The sequence below is a fragment of the Ctenocephalides felis genome, unplaced genomic scaffold (assembly GCF_003426905.1).
Source record: "Ctenocephalides felis isolate EL2017-DRISC unplaced genomic scaffold, ASM342690v1 CF-g0.4_SCAFFOLD_01034, whole genome shotgun sequence".
NCBI lineage: Eukaryota > Metazoa > Arthropoda > Insecta > Siphonaptera > Pulicidae > Ctenocephalides > Ctenocephalides felis.
This window is the reverse complement of record NW_020537188.1, coordinates 908-22,517: the sequence shown is the minus strand read 5'-3', so window position 1 is coordinate 22,517 and position 21,610 is coordinate 908. Positions and strand designations below refer to the sequence as shown.

At 28.1% G+C, this 21,610-nt stretch overlaps 2 protein-coding genes across 2 annotated transcripts; one reads left to right on the top strand and one right to left on the bottom strand.

Annotated features, from left to right (window-relative positions):
- Positions 1 to 11,607: 11,607 nt before the first annotated feature.
- Positions 11,608 to 14,426, top strand: LOC113365466 (EF-hand domain-containing protein D2 homolog; the record flags this gene model as incomplete). The annotated part of the gene is given in 3 exon segments (XM_026607019.1): positions 11,608 to 11,732; positions 11,735 to 11,771; positions 13,977 to 14,426. Coding segments are annotated over 3 exon segments (418 nt in total), but the record flags the coding sequence as incomplete, so codon positions are not given.
- A 3,529-nt stretch (positions 14,427 to 17,955) lies between these two features.
- LOC113365467 (peflin-like) lies at positions 17,956 to 21,328 on the bottom strand. Its single transcript, XM_026607020.1, has 6 exons — positions 21,290 to 21,328; positions 20,750 to 20,930; positions 20,535 to 20,678; positions 20,197 to 20,279; positions 18,329 to 18,484; positions 17,956 to 17,988 (listed from the first exon to the last, which is right to left on the bottom strand). Exons 1-6 carry the CDS (start codon positions 21,326 to 21,328, stop codon positions 17,956 to 17,958), a joined length of 636 nt encoding a protein of 211 aa, XP_026462805.1.
- Positions 21,329 to 21,610: the final 282 nt, after the last annotated feature.

The following is a 21,610-nucleotide window of genomic DNA, read 5'->3' as shown; positions in this document are numbered from 1 at the left end:
TTTGAATTGTTCAAAAAACATTTCATTTGTATTGACGAAATGAGGAACTGATTGAATTTTTCGGAAGGCCAGGAGCAGCGTTTCGGAGATCCAATGAAAAAAGTTAAAGAATGCCATTTGCCCACCAAAAATGGTTCTTAGACATATTAAATTATCAGATATTTTATAGATATTTTGATAACAAATTTGCTTACGTTTCTATGGGTTCCGTATCAATGTTCATCCGTTATACTGCGACGCGGCGCCCACGCGCTTTGATATTTTGTTTTTACGCAGCAAATGTATCGCGATTGCTTTGAAAAAAAAAAAGTTAAAATTTCCAAAATATTTCTAAGTATAAAAAATCAAAATTTTCAATTAGGTCAATTCTTTTTCAAAATTTTTAAATATCTCAAAAATCTATTTTATAAATATATTCAAAGATCTAAATAAAAATTGAATCTTTTTTTAAAAATTTTAATTTTTGTGAGGGAAGATACAACAATTTACCTTAAGGCACGATGCAATACACCACTAGTTTTTTTCTACTTATTCAACTATAGTTTATACTTTTCTACTAAATATATAGTTAATGGAGTTTTTATTATTAAAGTTTACAGATAACAAAACGCATGCTCTCCTTTGGACCGCTTTTCATAGTTAATTATATGTAATTTATTGGTATTTACAAGAAGTCGATACGTTTTCTGTATTATATCTTACTACTACGATCAATTCTGAACGAAGTCAACAATTAAGAGTTGTTCAATTAATTTTAATTCACAGCGTGAATTTCAATTGGTATAAATTTACTGCGATTTATTAAGATGAGCATGCATAAAATACCTGCAATATAGCATATATATATATATATAGATATATATAGTATATATATATATATATATATATATATATATATATATATATATATATATACAATTATGCACGCTGACAAGGTAGCTTGAAGGTCGATTTTGATATTAGAATAAGAAGTTTCTAGCTGGACAAGTTTGTAATCGGATGATATCACTGAAGTTAATTCCAAGGTTTCCAAGAAAAACAAAAACTAACGGTTTATAATCACATTTCATAATTTCTCGAAATGTTTCTTTAATTATTATTTAATTAATTTATGGACAAACAACTTTCATTATTTAAAAAATTGTGACTACGCATATAAATGATTTTAAAACTATTAGTTATTAGTACTAAAAATATACTTTGAGTTATTAATAGTGGTTTTGAATTATTGTGTAGAGTATAAATAAAAAAACAGCGCGCGTAAGGTTCACACAAGATGGCTTTTGAATAAAAATAAATACATAATATAACAATTTGAATAATGTTTATTAATAATATGGTAACACTCGTGATGCACATATTTATTAGTGTCAACCAACCATTATACACATTTATATAATGATAAATTATAATTATATATTTATAATAGCATTGAAAATATGTATAATATTTAAAAACAATGTAATTAAAGTCATACTTCAAATATGACATGATCGGTTTGTCATTGTAATTAGCATTTAGAAATGAACCTTCATAAGAGAAATGAAGTAATTGCTGATTAATAAATTCTATAATATTCGTTTACTCAGTGGATTATGTTAAACAACGCCTAAACAAATATTGTTTTTGCAACTTCACCATCATGTAAGAACTTTATGTAATTGAAATTAACATACATTAATTGACTGATGTATTTTTTTACCTTTTCGCTGGCGATATAATCTCATTCTTTGAACAGCTGTAATATCTGTTTTGCCTAAAAAATATTCTCCATTTCAATAACTTCAAAGATTTAAGAAACCAGGAATAATATAAAACTTATTTCAATAAACTTATGTTTCATACATGGCGCAAATGCTGCATTTGTTTTATTATTTTCATTCTAATTATGTACTAGGGACAGGGAATATATTCTTCTGATTCAGGTATTTTTCAAAAAATTAAGATTTGTAAAAAAATTTAAAATGTTTATTCATCTATGCCGATTTCCTTGTTGATATCGGTACGCATACAACGTTGATGCCGGCACGCATAAAACGACAGATCTCTATTTACATACACGACGATTAATCACAATCGACCAGTATAGAAATGATATCAACGAGAGCAAATGACGAATCATTGGCACTTGACTCTTATCTTATCTGCCGTAACGCATTTGTACGGATTTACACCCTAGTCGCACCTAAGAAGTTTTACTTCAAAAATCTAAAAAAAAAATAAAAACATGTTTGCGACTTTTTGGAACTATTAAGTTTAAGATGTCCCATGGAAGCAAAAAAAATATCTGAATATCTTTAAGATTCTATTGCAAAAACGCCTGTTAAATTACCCCTGTTACAGATATAGCTTCTAACTATTATCATCAGCTCAGTTTTGCATTATAGGCAAAAATTGTGTTTTACAGTCTATTTTAGTGGTGCCCTTTGAAGTTTTAATTGATCGACTACACAATCGATTGATATGATCTTCTAATACTTTCAGTTTTTATTTACTAGTGCGCTTTATGTTGTTTACTATTTGGATATTTGCCAAATTAGTTCGCAGTTTCTCATATCTTTTTTATTCTCTTAATTTTGAAAGAAGATTCTCAAAAATAACACTTTAATGTGAACAGATATATTATATACAATTTTAATGTTTTTGCAATGATGTTGTTATTCATTGTAAACCAGAACAGACAATTTTTAATGGAAACTTTTTCATACTATTCATTCTGAAACAGTGTTTCTATGTGATCTCTTAAAGATTCTTCTATTTTATAGAGAAAATGTATAAATAGAGTACTTCTTAACACTTACAAATTAGTATCCTTAATATCCATTCAAACTAGCATTGCATGATTTTTGCTTCGGGATGCATTATTGCAATTTGGTCTAATATATATGAGCAAATATATTATAGAAACAAAATTGATAAAAAAATTAAATAAAAATAAAAAAAAACCATATGCTAAATTGCTATAAGGTTTACTCATCATAATTAGATTTAATATATAGTATTAATATGAAATTATTTAAAGTTCTTTAAATTTATTATTTAATCTTACTACTTCAAAACTATTACTTGTACGGAATACATCGCACATACCTACTTAGTATATTTAAAATTATACCAAAATAATAAAAATTCCAATTTAAAGTTTCAAATTTCATCAAAAAGAAAATAATTGTTGATATCGGTACGCATACAACGTTGACTCCGGCACGCATACAACGACAGATCTATTCACATACGCGACGATAATCACAATCGCCCCGTAAATAATTGGCGTTCGACTCGTATCTTATCTTATCTCAAGTAACGCATTTCCGTTGCATTTATACGGATGGGCCCTAAAGAAATTTTACTTCAGAAATTTATTGGTACGGGAAGTTCTAGCAATTTGCCTTAATGCACGATGTCATGCACCACTAGTTAACTTCCCGTAGGGTAAGTTATAGTAATCGCAAAAAAATCGAAAATAAAAATTTTTGCATTTCTCGACGTTTCAAAGGTTTCTGAATATTTTGGCATACCTTAGAAAAAATGGATGTATGTGTGTGTGTGTGTGTGTGTGTGTGTGCGCGTGTGCGTGTGTGTATTTATGTGCGGATACAAATTTTCGTCGACGATTTCGGGAACACCGATCAACCGATTTGAATAATTCAAAAAAACATTCGATTCGTATTGATAAGGAGACGTGCTGATTAGTTTTGGCGAAGTCAGGTCTAGCCGTTCCGAAGATACGGGGCAAAAAGTGCCGAAAACGATAACTCAGTTTTTAAGAGAACGGAGCGTTCGATTTTAATAATTCAAAAAAATTTTACTTGTATTGACAAGGTGAAGAACCGATCAAATTTTATAAAGGCAGGTCTAGCGGTTTCGGAGATCTAATGAAAAAAGTAAAAAAAAAAATGCCATTTGGCGGTCAAAAATGATCATTAGACATATGCACATCAAATTATCAGATATTTTATAGAGATTTAATAATAAGTATAATTTTGGTTTACATTCCTATGGGTTCCGTACCAATGTTTACGCGTTAGACGTCGACGCGGCGCTTACGCGGTTTAATATTTCGTCTTTATGCAGTTAAAGCAGTACGATTGCTTTGAACAAAACTTTAGATCTTTCAAAATATGTCAAAATAAAGAAAACATTTTTTTCAAAAAAAAAAAAATATAAAAAATTTTTTTTTTTTCAAAAAAAAGTAATTTTTTGTCTAATTAATTGTTGTCAAAATCTTATTTTTTCGAAGTAATTTTTTTTCAAAAATGTTAATCGTTTAAAAAAATAATAATTTTTGGTACGGGAAGTTCCAGCAATTTGCCTTAAGGCACGATGCCTTAATTGCCTTAAGAGAGAATTCCACTTACAGCTAGTTTTTTCTAAATATCGTGTAAGTGGCGAAGAAAGATCAGTACTCTCCGACCTCACTATATAACGATTTGTTCTTCATTGTCGAATGTTTTTCTCTCATCGCTCCCCGCATATTTTATTACTTTTCGATTTCATTAGAACCACAAGTTCGAGCCTTTTGTAGACACACGAGTCTCATATTAAATAGTTTTTATATGAAGACGGGAAGTGTGCGCTCGTCGGTGCAAAGAATCCTTAACAGAAAAACTCTATATGAAAATGTATATTATATATAGAGAGAGAATGCCATTTCATGCTATTAACGACCGCATTCCTTCGGAGGCGATACAACTTAAATATCCTTTATAATAGGATACATACAAAATGTATAAAGGGAGTAGAATATTGTTTATGAATTTGATACTCCTTACATACAATACTTTGTAAGAAATAAAAAAAAGTCCAATATTTAAACTTTCAAATTTTATTATTTACTCGCAATAAGTAAAAATAAAAATACTTTCGATTGCTAGTACAAAAATAGGTCACTGACGATCAGTATCGGTACATATTTTATTGATGAGATTGATTCATAAAATAGTGGTGTATAGCATCGTCCCTTAAAGCAAATTGCTGAAACTTTCCGAAACATAATGAAATATTCAAGAAATATTGTTTTCAAATAAAAGTAAATAAACAAAACTCGAATCCTTATATCAATCGAATTTAAAATGAAGGACATTGTCTAATATTTATAAGCATTATATATATTGATTTGCAAAGTTAAAATTATTCATTTGAACTATATATGTGAGCTTTAGAACTATAGCTAGAATTAAAATTCGAATTATTTTCGATATTAAACAAAATTTTTTTGGGGAAAATTTTCTAAAAGCAATCGTTTCGTCAACACAAGCAGAAAGTATTTTGAATTATTCAAATCGGATTCTTAGTTCTCTCAAAAACTGCAATTTTTTGCATATTTAGCTCGGTATCTCCGAAACGGCTGGACCTGCGTTTGACAAAACTAATTAGCACATCTCTCTATCAATAGGAATCGAATGTTTTTTTAACCATTCAAATCGGTTGATCTGTGCGCCCGAAAACGTTAACGAAAAATTGTATCCATACATACACACACACACACATCTATTTTTTCTGAAGTATGTCAAAATGTTCAGAAACCTTCAAAACGCGAAGAAATGCAAAAATTTTCAATTACTACGGGAAGTTAATAATTAAAGTTTTTACATTTTGCATGGTTTAGAGATCCAATTGAGATTCAATTATGAACTTAGTTACATCTCTGAAGTATGATGAATTTTCCTAAATTTGTTCATTCTATTTCCATTTTTATAAAATATCTATAGGATAGAGCTAGGCTTAAAGGTTTGCGGATAAAAAGTTCTATCACCGATATCTCAAAAACAAATAATTTTTTACGATTTTTTTTATTTTTAATAATATCTGTAAGTAGAGGGGTGATGTATAACCACCCATCGCCTTAATTCTTATGACGGTTTTATTAGGAGATAACCAACAAAACAAAATACATAACAAATGTATTTTTCTATATCATCTTTATAGCTTGCACGTGGGTGGGGTAAATGGACCTACTGAACTTTTACTCTGGCAAAGGTGTAAACAATAAAAATAGTATATAAAACAGAAAATTAAGTTCAAAAGGGCAATTTACAAGAGATAAATTAAATAATTAAAATTTTATTTATTCTTTAAAATTAAAAATAAGACATTGGATCTGTTTGCCACCTAAACTAACCGTCCCATTTTACCCCTAATATGGGATTAAAATTTTTCTTTGAAAAACTATAAATAAAACACATTTCTACAATGACGAATTATCTGGGAGTTTTACTGAACATGGTCAGATAGTTGTTTGTTTGATATGTGATATGTTTGTGATATTGGTTTGCTCAAAATATAATTGCTCTAAGTCAAATTTACCTTTCTGGATTTCTATAAATTCTTCTTCTCGTGTCAATTGGGAAAATATACTAATTTCGATTTATTATTAAAAATTATTCATCGCTAAAAACTTCACAATTCTGAAATCTTCTCGTTTACCATAAATCTTTCTTCAAGTCAAAATATCCATCTACTAATTCTTGTTTTTTTTTTTCTTATTACAAACCTCGCTTTTCTTCTAGCTACCTTCTAGATTTCCATAACTCCTTCTTCGTGTCAACTGGAAAAATGTGTCCATTTCCCAATTTCTATTTATTATTAGCAACATTATCGACTTGTGTGGTAAATGTTACGAGCACATGACCCGAATGTGTTACATGTTCATTTTCATTTTGAAAATCCCTCCCGCGTTCTGCCTTGATGTTGATTTGTGGCTAAAATTAGCCGCAAAGCGAATTATCCAGCGCACACATTGGCTGTTCGAGAATTACTATGGATTTATACGTTCACTAGTAAAATACATTTACATATTTTAGTTTTTATGTCCTCGTTCAAAAGTTGTTCCGTGTATTGAGAATTTCAAGATAAATTCAATGGAACAAACAGATATTACGTTTGAATCGTTTTGCTATTTAGGCCAACTATCGGACGCTGAGTATTAGTCTTTTTTATTAAATAATTTTTTGCCAAATTTTTAAGGTTAACTTAAAACATGTGACTAAAGAGCTGGTAAATTTAGTTAATTAAATTTTTTTTTTGCAAAATATTTGGTTACGGTTAATTTAAAATATGTAACTAAAGGGCTGTTATATGACCAATTCCTCCATAAAATACTACAAATGGACAAAATGCTATATGATTGCTGTGTAGTCAGGCGTTTTAAATAAAAGACGTTAAACGCCTCATCGCGTTTAACGTACATAGGATTACGAGCGTCAAATACATAGGATTTTGACAGTTTTTAGTACCATTTTATATGCAAAACGCAGCTTAAGATAGCCTTGCCATAACAATGGTCTATTTTTTTGTTGTTTTTTAGAAACTGGACACCAAAATTGGAAAAACTATGTGTATGTGTATGTGAGCCAAGGTTTTTCGTCGACATTTTCTCAAACACTGCTGCACCGATTTCAAAAACGTAAAAGATATTTGTTCGAAAAAATATATCGATAATGACTAGGATTTATTTTGTTTTATAATAGACGGGTACTTGTAAATTTTTATTTCAGCGTTTTCATCAAAAATTTCGACAGATTTTAAAAATTCAAAAACTTCCACAAAATTATTATTTAGGAATTGCGGTGATTAGTTCTTAGTAACGGGGCGTCCAATAATCACGTGAAATTTTTAGGGGGAGGGGGGTTTGACAAAAAATCACGAAATATCACGTGGAAGAAGGGTATTGTAAGATATCACGTGTATTTATTTTTTACCTGTTTTTTTTTTTGAATGAATATTTTGAATATTTACAATTTTTCTCGTAACTAAAAATACACTTGATGCTTGGGAAGGGAGGGTGGTAATTTTGAATTACACTACGTACACCAGGGGGGGTCTAAAAATGCTCAAAAAATCGATCACGTGATTAATGGGCATTCCCTAAGAATTTTCTGGTCCGTTTCCTCGTAATTAATTATTAATAAAACATTTTTGTCGATTTTAGTGAAACTTTGCATAGGGATGCGGTTTAGGGTCTTAACGAACATCCTAAAATATTATAGGCCAACGAAAAGTGGTAATAATTTTAAATACATACACCGCGTGTTATTAAGCATGTGTTCGTGCACTTGGATAAACAAGTGCTCATTAAGACATTTTATTTTAAAATTATTTACACGTAGAGGGAAGTTTATGTAACATGCCTTTAGGCAAAATACCACTATATTATATTTACTCTGGATAAATTTGTATCATACTAGGGTTATTTATTATTATAAAGCAAAAAAATTGTAATAAGTGAAATTTGTTTTTTCTTCATTCAGATTTTAAGAAGCTTGCTCTGTATTTGTATTTATTAAAACTTTTATATTGTCATTATCAACTATTAAAATGTTTAATTTTTTTAAATACATAAGTTTCAACTTATTAGTTCAACTTATAAAATAAAATAAAAATTAAAATTACATTATTATTAGTAGTAATATTGCAGGTTCGAATTTGAGTTGATCTTCTTTCTTTAAATATTCAAAGTAAATAAGTAAATTTCATATTTTTATCGCATAATCTACAAATTCCAGCTGTACTAATACAGAATTCCAATAGATATTTAAATAAAATAAATATACAACATTTAAATGTTCTTACATAAAGACATCAGCAGCAGTTCTGTTTAATCATTAAAAGTCTTTTGTTAAAAACTTGCATAACTTAACCATAACAGGAGTATCATTTTTTTTTTTAATTTAATTTTTGTATTTGATTAATAAGATACATTGATATCAATACTATATCGACCTGTGAACTATTAATCGGTTTATAATTTTCATTAATGGATTGCTTTTTGTACTGTGTAGAAACTATATTAAAATTATCGTTCTTTCTACGTCATAAATTTTTTGTTAGATTTTTTTTTTGATAAGCCATAAAAATGATCTGTCAACAATAATAAGTTTATAAACATCCCAAACAAGAATTTCCTAATCTAATGAGACCAAATTTGGAAAAAGTATATGTGTGTGTATGTGAGCTTTCGTCGACGTTTTTTGAAAAACGGCTGAACCGATTTTAAAAATTTGAAAGCCATTGCGTGACGATCGGCCAAGTCTCTTCTTTGCAATTGGCAGAAAAGTGTAAAAAAACCTTATCCACGTTTTAGGCCACAAATTTAAATTGATTTTAAACACTCCAAAACTGTTCGAAAAATTGATTGGGAATCGTCTTGATTAGATTTCGGTAAAGATGATCGGGCCATTTTTTCGTAATTAAATGCTGAAAAAATGACGATGATGAAACTTAATGTATCGTATAACAATAGATTTCCTAATACAAAATAACATACTAAGGGACCGATTCTGTCGCATAACAGGCCAATGTTATAGTTAGGCTATGTTATGAAGAACTTTCCATACAAATTTGCTCTGAATATTGACAAAAGCCATGTGGTTGCTGTGCAGTCAGGCGATTTTCTCAGGTTGTCAGTTCAGAAAACATGACTAGAAACCGCACAAATGTCAAAAACACGATGTAAGATAACAGGGTCTTTCTGACTCTGTTTCACAACATACGAGTGACGTTGCAGTTTCTGTGTAAAACGTCTGAATGCATAGCAAATGCATGACATTTTGACAGTATTCAGTATGATTCAGTAGCATAATGTATGGAAGTTGGAAACGTAACATGGTCTTGCCATAACATTTTTCTGTTATGCTAGAGAATCGGTCCTTAAAATACTACAGGCCTACAACATGCGGTTGAATTATAAAAATTCATCAAAGTTTAGAATTTCGACACGTGCTTGAACGATTCTGATCAGAATCTATGCTGAAGCATATGTACGTTCTATGGTGTTTTGTAGGTGGCTACTGATTGCAGTTTACGTCCACACTCAAATAAACATTTTTAGAACCCGAAATGGAATAAAATGTGTTAAACAAATTAATTTTTGTAACTATAGATGATATAAGATGTTTCAAAGATATCAATTGAAAATCGTTCTTCATGAAATCGAAATCTTTATTTTCGAAATTTTATCTAAATAGCTAATTTTTATTCTAGTTCTTTAGGCAAAAAACTACGAAGCACTCATGCAAAATTTTCAAAATAATCAAAATATTTTAAATCATAAATTTTTCTATTGTTTTCAAAAATCATATCATTTTTCAAAAATTTCAAAATTTTTCAAAAATCCAATTGTTTCAAAGTTTTGCAAAGTTTTTTTTAATAATTTAGTTTCAGGTACAGGAAGTTCTAGCAATTTGCCTTAAGGCACGATGCCATGCGCCCCACTAGTTTTTATTTATGAATGAGAAATTTTCAGTTGATTGATCTAATTTTGAGTCCTACAAACGATGTGCATTTTACCAAGAATTACTTATAAAGTCAATAAACATATTGAGAATGAGAAATTATTGATTTATGAAGAGGTTTCTGTTTTGTTTATAAATCGAACACCGACTTACGATATTTGTGTTAACGTATATAGTTCTTTGAAAATCAATAAGTTATTTTGGTCTTCAGTTTATTATATGTATATATTGATACTAAAAGCACGTGCGTAAGCTTTTGCTCGCAGATGTGAGAAACATTATCCTAGTTTTTTTTCAATATGAGCTTTATACATATGCGCGTTATTATATTAACACACCACACAATCTGAATATATATATATATATATATATATATATATATATATTAGGGTGGTCCTTAATATGGACATTTTCGAATTTCCTTGCTCCCAAGGGCTCAAATGGTTCCAAATTGATAAAAAATAATTTTCTTAAAGTTTTCTCTCTTTATTGTTTTTTTAGATAGAGCGCAACTCAATCAAAGTTTTATATGAAAATAGCATGAAAAAATTTCATGCGGGTCGATTTAAAGGTCACTTAGGCACATATGATATTCAGATTCTAGGGATCAAAATAAGATACTTTGCTGAAGAAACCTTAACTCTAAAGTGAATTTTGGTGCCCCGTGCATTGACCCAAAAATAAGGGTTAATATAAAATTTCAAATATATCATAATTAAAATGAAACTCATATTAAATTTGTTTCAATGTGCGATGGTATTGATATAATTTAATTTGCAACATTTGTAAAATAACAAAAATAACACACACACATAAATAAAACATGTATATATATATATATATATATATATATATATATATATATTTGAACTTCGAGACACAAATCGTTATATGTTGTATGTGTATATATTAAATCTTCTGCACATATAGGTTGTATACATAATAAACACTTCGTTATAAACCACTCGGTAAATGTTCAATGTTTTTCATCTTGGATGTTTATTATTTATTTATAAACCTTTCTGGAATAAATACAAAGCAGATAATCCGTGTAAACTAAATGTACATAATAAAGAATGAGTGATGCATCTGCTCATAAATTTTAAATGGCGATTTTTAACTTACCGAAAGAAAAGTTTGTTTTCTCGAAAAAAAAGCGATTTGCTATTTTTATGTTTTTTCGACGTTCCAAGTCATTTTGGATCGGATGAGACCAAGTTTGGAAAAGGTATGTGAGCGGCTGGAACGATTTCAAAAATTTAAAAGTCATTCCATATAACTCGATAAAGACTTTCGTTAATCAGTTTTGCGCGACGATCGGCCAAGTCGTTTCTTTGTAATCAACAGAATTACTGAAATTGTAATTTATTTTCAGGTATGACGAAGGTCGAGATGGATATTTGGATTTGGGTGAATTAAAACGCATGATGGAGAAATTAGGAGCTCCTCAGACCCATTTAGGACTTAAAGCTATGATTCAAGAAGTAGACGAAGATTTCGATCAAAAATATCTTTCAGAGAGTTCCTGCTTATCTTCAGGTATAGTTAATCAATTGTATATTGAAAATCGTTTAATCTAATGAGAATATGTAAATTCTGAGAAATGGAATTTCAATTGTCAAGAATTTTCAACAATATATGATTTCAATTTTTATATGCAAATGCTCTGCAATTTTAATTTGTTATTGTAATTTTTATAATAATTATATTTTTTTATTATTCAAATTTATATTTGAATACTTTTTAGAAGATATATTTATGATAAATTTAAATACTACAATTCTAATATATTATTGTAACAGTTTTATGATTTTAAATTCAAAATTATTCGTCCTTTTTAACACATTATATTATATTATTGTTATGCATATTTTTTACAAAATCAACAGTATTTTACAATTACTGAAATTAAAAAGTAAATCAAATTTAAGTTTATTTGCATTATTTTCCTTGCTTTTATATAGAATAACTATGTAAAATATTTTGATATCGAAATTCTTCATATCATATAAAAAGACTCTTGTCTCCAGAAATATTTGCAATCAGAGTTTCATCATACTCTGGAATTTTGTAGCTACATATTTCTTATTTTAATAAGATATTTTTTATCATAATTTTGTTCTATTTATTTGTTCATTATAATTATTTTAATATTTGCGCAGAATTCTGAAAACTGTTATGCTCCTTTTGCATTATCTTAGATTAACTTTAATAATATGTTTTTTGGATCGCGTTTTGTAATAAAATATTTGTAAATTATAAAAACATTCTGAAATTGCAACATTATTAAAAAAAAAATGTTTGCCAAATGACCTAACGATCATAATAAAACTAGTTGGTATTGGTATTTTGCCTTGAGACAAGTTACAAGAACTTATCGATATGTGCAATTAATCAACTTAATCCATAAAAAATAAATTAATTTATGAGTGATTAAAAGTATTCCAAGTGGATTTATTACACCTAATTGAAAACGAACGAAGACGTTAACTCGGAGTATTTCCTAAAAGCAAATTTTCACAAATCAATAATTTTTATAATTGAACCAGTTTCCGTAGAACTTTAATGGTTTAGTATGTTTATTAAGACCAGGTACTCTATTATTATACCAAGTAAATCGTCTAATTTTGATTTTAACAAACGTCAAAAAAACTACTCATTTTCTCAAACTTTGATAATTTTTTAAAATTAAACTGCTTGTCGTAAGGCCGTAATATTTCAATAAGTTGTGTAAGACCATGATATATATCATCAAAAAAAATTTCATTAAAATCGGCACAAATTTTTTTTCAACAACGAATTACCAGAAAACGGCTTGGTACATTTTTACCTAAAACTAATCAGTATCATTCCCTACTAATATCTTTCAAATAGTTTTTGATTTTTTAAAATCGATTCGGTAGTATCAGCTTAAATGTGGATGAAAAGTTTAACACTTCTTTCGAAATGACAAAGAAACGGCTCGGCAGATCGTCACACAAAACTGACAAACGATAGTCCTCATTAAAATACATTAAATGGTTTTTAAATTTCAGAAATTGGTACAGGCGTTTTTGAGAAAACGTCTTTCAAAGGTCTAGTTTTGACAAATGCCAAAAAAACGATACTAATTTTTGCAAACTTTGACGAATTTTTAAAGCTAAACGAGTTGTCGTAGGGCCGTAATATCTTAGTATGATCTAGAAGACTATGGTATCTACCGTGAAAAAAATAATAATAAAAATCGTCGAAAAAAAAAATTTCAATACTTTATTACAAAAAAACGGCCCGGCCGATCTCTACCAAAAACTCATCAGCACGATTCCCAACCAATATCTTTCGAACGGTTTTTGAACATTCAAAATCGATTCAGAACTGCGGGCTAAAACGTGGGCGAAAACTTTTCACACTTCTGCTATTTACAAAGATACGGCTTGGCTGATCGTCGCGCAAAATTGATAAAGGCTAGTCCTCATCGCGATACATTGAAAGGCTTGTAAATTATTGAAATCGGTCCAGCCGTTTTTGAGAAAACGTCGATTTACGGCAAAAAATCTGTTCATATACACACACACGTACACACATGCACACATACTTTTTCCAAATTTGGTCTCATCTGATTCAGAATGGCTCGAAACGTCGAGAAAACAAAATCAGCAAATCGGATTTTTTTATGAAAACATAAACTTATCCTTCGGGAAGTTAAAAATATGCTTTAAATATATTCTGTTTATCCAAATTAAAACCGTTGTTCTTTTCCTTTAGAAAAGCTCGTGCCGGCGAACTGATCACCGACTCCGGCTTATGCCAGCTGGCTCGTCTGACCGAGATCGACGTCGATGCTGTCGGCGTTGGCGGCGCTAAGAGTTTCTTCGAGGCCAAAATCGAGCAACTGCAAAGAACCAACAAATTTGCCGACGAGATTCGTGAGGAGCAGATGGAACGCCGAAGACAGGAGGAAGAAAAGGCGCAACGTAGGGCTCAGTTTAGAGAGAAGGCAGCCATTTTCCAAACTTCCTAAAAAATTAAAGGATTGAGGAGAAAAGAGAAAGTATATTATTTTATTGAGTTGAGTTTTTTATCATTTTTGTTTTTTTATACTTTGATTCAAATGCAACTGTATCTTCTTATAAGAAGACTGTTGCCAGTTCATTTATTTTTCTATTTTTCGGAATCCTTAATTTAACCCTTTGCGCTTGTATATCACTCATTTTAGAGAGAAGCGGCTATTTTCCAAACTTCCTAAAAAGTTAAAGGATTAAGGTGGAAGGAGGAAAAATTTTATTTTATTTATATCAGTTTTTTGTAATTTTTTTTTATGAAGAAAAGGCGCAACGTAGGGCTCATTTTAGAGAGAATGCGGCCATTTTCCAAACTTCCTAAAAAGTTAATGGATTGAGGAGGAAAGAGGAAGTATTTTATTTTATTGAGTTGAGTTTTGTGTCATTTTTGTTTTTTTTATACTTTGATTCAAATGCAACTGTATCTTCTTATAAGACTGTTGCCAGTTCATTTATTTTTCTATTTCTTTGAATCCTTAATTTAACCCTTTGCACTTGTATATCACTCTTCCGGCGCCAAATAGGTATTACTTATGCAATTTACAAGTGACAAGGGTTAAGATCATTCGCTAATTTAATTGAGGGTTTTTGTTAATTTTTATTTCTTTAACATTTTGTGATATTTACTTATATATTTTTTTCTTAAATATAACACTTATCGTTTGTTGCAATACTAATTATCTTATAAATATCAAATTCAGGAAAAGTATACTATTTTTTTTATTTAAGTTCTTCTCATTTTTTTTTTTTTACTTTGATTCACATGCCGAATACTGTTAACAGCTGTTGCTCTATCTCTTGGAATCCAGAGAACTATCGACCATTAAATAATTTTTAAGATAGTTGATGAAATGTTATTAAAAGTTACTATTATGTTTTATTAATTTTTTGATTCAAGTTTTTGTCATTTTCTTTTTATATTTTGATTCACATCGAACTCAAAATACAAAAGACTGTTAACAGCTGTTACACTATTTTTGTATCTCTTGGAATCCAGAGATCTATCTACCATCAAGTAATTTAAGATAGTTTATTAAACTTAATTAAGGATTATCGTTATATTTTATTTTTTTGATATTTTGTGATACTTATATTTTTTTATATATTATATTTACCACTTGTTGCAATAATAATTATTTTAGAATATTCGATTGAGCAAAATTATATTATTATTTTGATTAAATTTTTGGTATTTTTGTTTTTTATAATCTCAATGGCGTGCAACTCAATGAAAAGACTGTTATCACATTTTCTATCTTTTGAAATCCAGAATCCATATTCAATTTAGTTGCACGTTGTCGTTATGCATTTTCTTTTTTTTTTTGATATTTTGTGATATTTGTTTTTTTAAATATTAGATTTACCATTTGTTGCAATAGTAATTATAATCTTATATGTAATGAATTAGATTGTATTTTCGTATTGTAGTATTTAGAATTTAACATTTTTGATGCATATACAATATGCTTTTAGTATTAGGTTTATTCATAAGATGTATATTATTAGGAATTTTATAATTAGAACGTATTATAATTAATTTTAAGAAAGTGCTGACATTAAGATTTCCATAGTAAAGCAGTTAAATGCAAACATTTATTTTTCAAACACCTAAATATTTATAATTATAGTGAATATTACTAGAAATTAGATTGTCTTGAAATTAATTCTATAAGTATAACATGCATTTAGTTCATAATCCTATATGTAAATAGAATGTATAAAGTGTAAAATATAATTATATTTGTCAATATCTGTTTTAAACATTATTGAAAGTGATGAAGAGAAACGATTTGCGATTAGGAAATACAATATACAGTATAAATTATAATATGGAATGATAAATTATGTACTTACTACTATTCTTCAAGAATCAAATGTGATTAAACAAAGTAAGTATGCTTGCAAAGCATTGTTTTAAGTTACCGGAAGAATTTTTAAACGTATTGTTGAAGAGAAAACAAAGCATCAAGAAAGTAATAAATGAAAAGGCTTTAATAACTACCAAACTTAAACTAGTGTAAATGATTTTCACCAAAGAAGAATAAACATTCACAAAAAATGAATATATACAAAAATTTGGGTAAATAAGAAAGATAAAGATGATAGATGATCTGAGATAAAAAATATAGTTCTTCTGCTTCATTAATTAATGTGTTAAAATTTATCATTTATTTATTCATCTTTATGCTTCAGGGAATTGAGTTATGATTTAGGATTATGATCCACATTTAGAGCATGCATTAATATGGATAATAAAGTCGTTGTTGGCGAGAGTTCAAAATAATGTAAGGTAAGTTAAACTAAAACTGTAATGATTTTTTTTAATAGCATTTATTTCAAATCCTATTAGTGATAAAAATAAACTTCTTTAAAAGAACAATTATAAATTATTTTTAAATGACTAAGCTACTTTGTTTAAAAAATCATTTGAAAATAATTCATAATTTTTTGAACAGTATATGTAAATTTCATAGTACATATATGGAAGTTCATATAAATTACATATACTATTTGATCTTAACATTTCATAAATTCTCTATTAGTTTCAACTTTTGAAAATTAGATCAAAATATTAAATCAGATATAAATATTTTTGCATTTCCAATCATTTGCTGTCTGTTTACAAGTTTTGTATAACAAATGCATAAGGTGTAAATGGAATTTTGTCTTAAGGCAAGTTACACCTTTTTTGATATGGGTAAAAAAATTGTATTTTGTCTTAAGATGTATGAATTTTTTATTGATATGTGTGAATAATAATAATATATGTTTAATAATGTGTTTTCATGCAAATCGGCTATTCAACTGCACAAATACACACATTGCGCAGATGAACAGCCAATCAGAATTTATTTTTTAGCAATCAAGTAAAAACGTCTTGTCTGATTTTCACCAAACGTTAATCAGCATGATTACCAATTGATTTATTTTAAACAGTTTTTAATTTCGTATTCAGGACTCTTTGTGGATTCTAAAGAAACAGCTTGGCCGATCATTGCATAAAACTAATAATAGGAAGCCTTCGTGAAGTTTTATCAAATGGGTTTACAATTTTTGAAACCAGTGCAGGCGTTTTTGAGAAAACATTGAACAAAAGGTGAAATTTTTACGTATTTTTACCAATTTGGTATAAAACGATTCAGAATGACGAGAAGACGATAATTTTCTGGTAAAAAACATAAAATTCTTATTTAAGTTATAACAAATGTGGGGTCATGAAAAATGAAATAAGTCTAACTAATATATACTCTTGAAGATAAAACAATTAAACAAATTTGCCAATACAATTTTATTCAAATTCCATGCCAAAAAACAATAACTAATCATATTTATACAATTTTAAAAACAGATATGTGTTAACAGAAAATTGAAAATCAGGTAATTGAGTCTTTATTTGAAATCAATGTTAGGCTTACCATGAATCTAAATCTAAGTTTAAATCTGGATAAAATTGAATAATATTAAGAAGCATAAACACAGTATATATGCAATTGTTTAGGAATGTATATATCACACAAGCATATATAAAGCATTTCTTAATGTTTTCTTTAAATAATTAGTTTAAAAATACATGCATTTAAGCTAATAAGCAAACAAAATTTTGTTCTACAATAAATTACACATTTCAACAGAATTCCTAATCTCATTGGGTTTGGAACCACTTGTTGTATATTGATAGTTAATCATTTGGACATAGAGGGCGCCATATGATGAAGCTAAAAAAATATTCATAATTCAGTTAGCATCAGTGAGTTAGTGATAATGTTTGTACAAATGGAATACACTATAATTTCTGTTACATTATAGTTAAAGTGTAAAAAAAATGAGTGAAAATATGGCGTCCCATATTCCTTACAATAATTGGTTCACTTACAATCAGTTATAACATCTGCATACAAAATGTAGGTATTTCAATTTTATATATACAATACAAATTTCATTTACAATTTTAGTAGTTATTTTATTAACTAATTGATAATAAACCCTTTTAATACACAAAAATGTGTGTGAAATTTATTTAATACTTATGAAAATTTTTAAATCTTTATTGTTAACAATGATTTTTTTTTTAATAGAACAACTTAAAGCAACATTGAGAAAATCTTCGAAAGCTATTGTTATGGTTCCTGTTTGTTGGGAATCTCGTTGTCTGAATGCTTCTGTGAACCTCTGTATTTGTACACACATGACAATGAACTGGTCAACGGAAACCTGTGAGGTAAAAATAGTTGAAGTATAAAATGAAAGCTACAGTTAGTTTAATTGTTAAAATGCTTAAGGGGATATTCTAGTCAAGCATTTTAAATAAATCTTTTTTTTATATATTTTCAAATTTTAACTATTCAAGAATATGTGTACAAGAGATTTTTTTAAAATTTAAATTATTTTTGGAGATATAGCTGTTTGACTACAATAATCCTCCTCAGTTAGCTTTCTTCGAGACGAGTTTTTCTCAAAACTGTCTTACGATACCATCAATTTCTCAACTACTACTGAACCAATTCAACTTAAAATATTTTACAGTGTCTTCTCATTAGTATGAACTTCTTCTCTTCATTCCCAAACTTAGATTTTTACTATTTTTTTTAAAATATCTAGAATAGAATTTTATTGGAAAAAAGACACTATTTTGTCAAAAAAAAATGTATGCAATTCACAGAGTTGCAACATATATATATATATATATATATATATATATATATATATATATATATATATGTTAAATATGAACAATAAAACACTCAGATTTTTAACACACACTTTATTTAATAATTACAGACATTTTGAGACCATGATATGCCTCATCTTCAGTGTAATTTCAAAGCAGTTAATTCTATACTAACACATTATTGAATATTTTATTTAATTACATTTAATTTAAAACAAAACACCAACTATCTCTTACAAAGCTTGACACAGTACTAAACATGTGAATATTTACAGAAATATTTGAAACAAATCTTAAGTGTCGAAGATGAAGGAACAGGATTGATATTATTGTAATGTAAAGAAATGGAGTGCGCGATCGCATACTGGAATCAACAAATGTGAAAACAGATTAATTTATTGAAGAGAATAAGATAAATGAAGAAAACATTATAAATTATTAATGATGTTTATGTAAGAGTTGTGTATAATATTTGTGTTGGTTCTCAGATTTACGCTATTATTAGTCAGAATTATGATTCTGCCATACTCTGTTTAAATAAGTCTTTCTCAAAATTTAAATAAGGCTTGTGGATGATGCTAATATCAACAACCATAAGTTTGATTTTGATAATCCCTAAATCTTTCTTCATGAAAAAGACTTATTTGAACGGAGCATGGCAAAATCAATGTTAATAGTTCGGACTAACAATAGTGTAATCTGAGAACCGACACAAATATTTTATACAACTCTTATATAAATATCATTCATAATTTATAATTTTTTTTCATTTATCTTATTCTCTTCTATAAATTAATCTGTTTCCACATTTTTGAAATTAGTATGCGATCGCGCACTCCATTTGTTTACATTACAATAATGTCCATCCTGTCCCTTCATCTTCGACACTTAAGAATTGTTTCAAATATTTCTGTATATTCACATGTTTAGTACTGTGTCAAGCTTTGTAAGAGATAGTTGGTGTTTTTTGTATTTTGAAAAATTAAATGTAATTCAAATAAAATATTAAATAATATGATAGTATAGAATTAACTGTTTTGAAATTACACTGAAGATGAGGCATACCATGGTCTTGAAATGTCTGTAATTATTAAATAAAGTGTGTGTTAAAAATCATACTTAACATTTAATATTCGTTCCACTCATATCACAAAATTCTATATATATATATATATATATATATATATATATACACATATTGTTGAAATTCTTTTACATATATCTTAACCACTTATTTTAAAACATTGCAGCTTACCTCTTTGTGGTTCTGTACGTCACTCTTGTTAACTAGGAATGTTATGAATTGGTCCGAAAATCGAAATCCCATTTGGGTAAGTGCTAGAAATTTATATATAGGTTAGTTATTTGTTGCTTGTGCATGAATGTGTTTAATGATAATGTTTATAGTGAATTCATGAAAAAGGTTCTATATACAATTCTCATCAAATAGAATGTTCAAGAAATTAAATATGAGATTAAATACAAAATTTAAACAATGAGAAATCTAAATCTAAATGAAAAATCTGAACATAAATTATGAAGTATAGATAGTTGGAAAAACTTGTTTCTGTATGAAAATATCTGTGCGTTTACCTTGGCTCAATTCTTCTTTTTCTATGTGTCCCGAATGGTCCCGATCATAAGTTTTAAAAACAGTCAGCCACTGATTTATATAAGCATATAATTTTTCAAATTCATATATATCTATTGTACCCGTCTTGTCCAAATCAAACATACCTAGTTTAAATCAAAAGCAAAAATGATTATTTATTACACAAATATATATAAAACAAATTAAAGTTATTTACCAATCATAAGCTGGCAAGCATTATCAGAAAAATTTTGGCCTTTTCCATTAACCAAAGCGGATTGTAATTCCTTCGCGGTTATTTTTCCTGATCTGTCTCGGTCGACTGCGTTAAACCATTGTTGAATTTCTGGTGGGACACTCGGTTGAGATTGGGGGTAGGATCCGGGGTAACCTCCATACTAAATAATAAAAATTTGTTACATAAATATTTGTATTACCAAAGTAATTGATTGTTAAAACAAAATGGATTAGATAAGAATGCAATTTGATCAAAATAATTACTTTTTTGAACAAATTGTTGTTTTTATTAATGAGTATTATATTTAATATGGATATATCATTTACAAACTGCAATTCATACTTAATAATAAACAGTTGATTTTTTTTTTCTAAAATGATTTTTTAAAAAAATTTACACCAGCTGAAGGATACTTTAAATGCGAATATTTCATTCTTAGACACCAATTTAAACAATTTTCTAAGTTCTAGCGTTTATACGTTTGACATTTTAATAATTTTCTACTGACAAAAGAATTACAATAACATAGCCCAATTCTTGCAGTTCCTTGTGATTCATAATTAAATTTACTAATTTTAAATATTTAGCAGACCATTAGTTGAATATAAAGAGTTAAAAGAATATCATCCTTTATTCATTAAATATTTTGTCACAGCCCAATTCTTGCAATTCCTTGTGATTCATAATTAGATGTACAAATTTTAAATATTTAGCAGACCATTAGTTGAATATAAAGAGTTAAAAGAATATCATCCTTTATTAATTAAATATTTTGTCACAGCCCAATTCTTGCAATTCCTTGTGATTCATAATTAGATGTACAAATTTTAAATATTTAGC

What these genes read in the sequence shown, in the direction of transcription:
- LOC113365467 (XM_026607020.1), bottom strand. Translation starts at nt 21,328, where the DNA reads ATGAATCACAAGGAACTGCAAGAATTGGGCTATGTTATT. An exon ending in AAGAATTGGGCTATGTTATT is followed by an intron (nt 20,931 to 21,289) that starts GTAATTCTTTTG and finishes TTTATTATTTAG; the next exon opens with TATGGAGGTTACCCCGGATC. An exon ending in AAAAGAAGAATTGAGCCAAG is followed by an intron (nt 20,280 to 20,534) that starts GTAAACGCACAG and finishes ATAAATTTCTAG; the next exon opens with CACTTACCCAAATGGGATTT.